This window comes from Apaloderma vittatum, unplaced genomic scaffold, assembly GCF_000703405.1.
Source record: "Apaloderma vittatum isolate BGI_N311 unplaced genomic scaffold, ASM70340v1 scaffold24565, whole genome shotgun sequence".
NCBI lineage: Eukaryota > Metazoa > Chordata > Aves > Trogoniformes > Trogonidae > Apaloderma > Apaloderma vittatum.
In genome coordinates this window covers 1-3,473 of record NW_009715767.1, presented here as the reverse complement: position 1 = coordinate 3,473, position 3,473 = coordinate 1, and the positions used below count along the sequence as shown (strand labels likewise).

General features: G+C 45.7%; 1 protein-coding gene across 1 annotated transcript; it reads right to left on the bottom strand.

Moving 5' to 3' along the window:
* Positions 1-26: 26 nt before the first annotated feature.
* On the bottom strand, positions 27-3,373 carry LOC104273843 (cytochrome P450 4V2-like; the record flags this gene model as incomplete). The annotated part of the gene is made up of 4 exons (XM_009869294.1): positions 27-202; positions 2,463-2,642; positions 2,821-2,955; positions 3,271-3,373. Coding segments are annotated over 4 exons (594 nt in total), but the record flags the coding sequence as incomplete, so codon positions are not given.
* Positions 3,374-3,473: the final 100 nt, after the last annotated feature.

Here is a 3,473-nt window from a genome sequence, read left to right as displayed (position 1 = left end):
AAAAAAAAATAATCTTGAACTTCCTTTCATTTTGATCCAGAGTTTGGCCTCCTCTTCAGCTTAATCCAGATGCCATTGTTTGGGCGAAGAATCAGTTCTCCACTTAGACCAAGCTCTTCTGGCTTTTGACATGACTCCACCCAAAAGCGTCGCAGGATGACGGCTAGAAGAGTTTTCTCCTCCATTTGTGCAAAGCGCTGACCTACAAATTACAGGGAAGTGGGGGAAAAAAGATTAAAAAAAGAGGTGTTATTGTACTGCTCCATCAACAATTGCTGGATTTGCGTGCTCACAGCAATACCCCTAGGAACACAGAAGAGCAAGGGCTGTGCAGTTGCCTCGAGAGCAGAACTGGCTTTAGTCCAAAACCAAGGTCATATCAATGTCACTGGAACTAGCCCTTTTCTCTGCATGACAACTAAGGTCTTACTAAGACAACCTGCAGCAAGCCCTCCTTCCCATAGAACTTTAACAGCAAAGAGAAAACAGTCAATGTTTTACAAGGAACTAACACAGAACAGCCTCATCTTGTCTCGTGGATTGGTTAGGCAGCGGGCAGTGGATGACAGACCACGGCAGGAGAAGACATAGCACAGGAACTCTGAGGAAAGGCAGATCCCACCATTTCATATAGGCAGAGAAGAGCAAAGGAGATCTAACTGCAACAGAATGACAGATGGACCTTCTGTTACAGAACACTGAACACTGAACACCACACACACTGATGATTTGCTAGCTCAGAGGGCTAAGTTCCATTTACATTTCAGAGAAAGGCAGAGGAAGAAAGAGGAGAATAGAAATATAAGGAAAACCAAATCAAGTGTCACAATCCAGGCAGTTCACTCAAACTGAACTGCAAATGGGAATGGGACACAACACCCAGTGCTCAAAACCCCTTCTATGCTCACCTCCACAGACTATGCACAGATGGATGTCTGCACACATTGTCCTGGTTTTGGCTGGGACAGAGTTAATTTTCTTCCTGGTAGCTGGTGCAGTGCTGAGATTTGGATTTAGTGTGGGAATAATGTTGATTGTAGCAATTAAAACATCAGTGTCTGAAGTAGCACATATCTCAAGTTAAGGATTTTTCAGTTTCCCTGCCTCTGACAGCAAGTAGGTGTACAGAGGCTGGGAGGGAACCTGGTCAAGATAGCCAGCCCAAACTAGCCAAAGGGATATTCCAGAGCATAGAACATCATGCTCAGTACAGAAACTGGGGGAGTTGGCCAGGGGGGCGGATCGGAGCTCAGAGGCTGGGAGGGAACCTGGTCAGGATAGCCAAGTGTTCCAGCAGCACCTGAGGAGCTAATAAGTTCTGGGGTGACAGGGAAATAGAAACAGGCAAACGAGGGGGGGCGGATCGGAGCTCAGGCATCAGTCAGTGAGTGGTGAGCAATTGCATTGTGCATCACCTGTCTTTCCTTGGATTTTACATATTTATTCTTTCAATATGCTTATTACTACATTTTATTATTACTAATTTTTTAACTTTATTTTATTACAGTTATTAAAGCATTCTTATCTTAAACCACAAGTATTACTTCTTTTTCTTAATTCTCCTCCCATGCAACTGGGAGGAAGGAGGAGGGAGTGAGCAGCTGTGAGGGGCTTAGTTGCTGGCTGGGCTTAAGCCACAACACACAACTACACAGCCATGTATTTCTGCAATGATATTAATAACCTTCCTCTCCTGCACATGTTTCTGTACACCCAGAAATTAGCTAAACATATCATATTAAATTAGACTTCTCTTTGGAACAAGACCTAGCCTGCTCTTCTTATGGGAAGGGCACCTACTCCCAATGAGACAAATTACAAACAAACAAAAAAAACAACCCCACCCTCTCAAAAGACAACAAACAAAACCAAAAGCCCAGAAGAAGCTGTGGTAGCCATTCTTGTAAATGGCAGGACACTTGCTGATTTTTCCCCCTCTACACTTAAGGTCAGCACAGGGCAGAGTCTTTTCATGTGGTCTGCAGTGTGAGAGTCAACGCTTCCACTCTGAGCACAGAGAAATGCCAAGTGTTCCAGCAGCACCTGAAGAGCTAATAAGTTCTAGGGTGACAGGGAAATAGAAACAGGCAAACAAAATGTGTCCAGAACAAAACAAGTGCAGAACATTTGCCTTCTCTCACTCCATCTTGCTGACACTGAGAATCAGAAATTTGGACGCAATCCTGTCCTAACATAGAAGCCCCTTAACATGCTGCCAAGGCTGCACAGGCACCGAGGAGGAAACACCAGCACGACAGACACCGGCCCCTGGGAAGGAACAAGATGTGGCAGCTCAAGCAGCAGGCTTGCACAGCAGAGAGTGTCCACAATTTGGGAAGGACAAGGAGGGGAGAAGGGGCAACACAACCAGCAGGCACTTCCAGACTTCAATTTCTCTTCAATTTTCTCAACACCAAAAGCAACACGGTCACACTACAAGGGCTTCCTCTTGAGCCACCTACCAATGCAGTTCCTGGGACCAGCTGAGAAGGGCACGTAAGCATACGGGTGCCTTCCCTTAGAATTTTCAGGGAAGAATCGCTCAGGTCTGAACTCCTCTGGGTCGGGGAAGATCTCAGGGTCTCTATGCAGGGCATAAGTTATGACAAGAACATTTGTGCCTTTCGGTACATTATATCCTTCTAAAGAGAAAAGGGAAAGGGAGAAGGAGGGTCAAAACACCAGCAAATAAGCAACTTCCTATACACAACAGCAATGTAAAAAAATAAAATAAAATTACACTGCCCATTACCTGGGAAACACCTCCACCGAGGAGACGCCTAGCAGGATAGGAAGTGGCAGACACAGGACACTACTTACCAATACAGCAATCCTCTTTCAAGGCACGGGCAAACATCGGAACGGAAGGAAAGATGCGAAGGGCTTCTTTCACAACACACTCAAGGTATCGCAGATTCTTCAAATCGTCCATTGTAACAGGACGCTCAGTGTTGCCTGTCCAGACACAAACAGGGGGATGAACACCCCTGTCTTGATGTAACAAAATCATCCCAGCTCCCTCCAGGAACTCTCATCACACACCAAACCCACATAGGAGAAGGTGATAAACATACACTGAACAAGCAGGCCTTGCCCTCAACACAGAAGGTTGCCTCTACTCTCTTACCACTTCCAGCTATTGAAGGCTCCAGAAGGGCCACAGGCCATATTCCTACCTCTCCCTCCACAACTAGCCTTATAATCTACAACATCCCCACACACAAATGCAACCGCCACCACAACCTCAATGAAGTGATAATGGAAACGTACCAAACACTTCATCCAGTTCTCTGTGAACCTTCTTCTGGGCTTCAGGATTGTGTCCAAGTAAGTACAGGACCCAGTTTATAGCAGCTGCTGTTGTATCATGGCCCTAGAGGTCCAGATTTTCAAAGACATTCACTTCAACACTACTTCTGCACACAAGTCGGCTTCGTAAACACTTAGGTGTGCAGATAATACGGAAAGTGAGA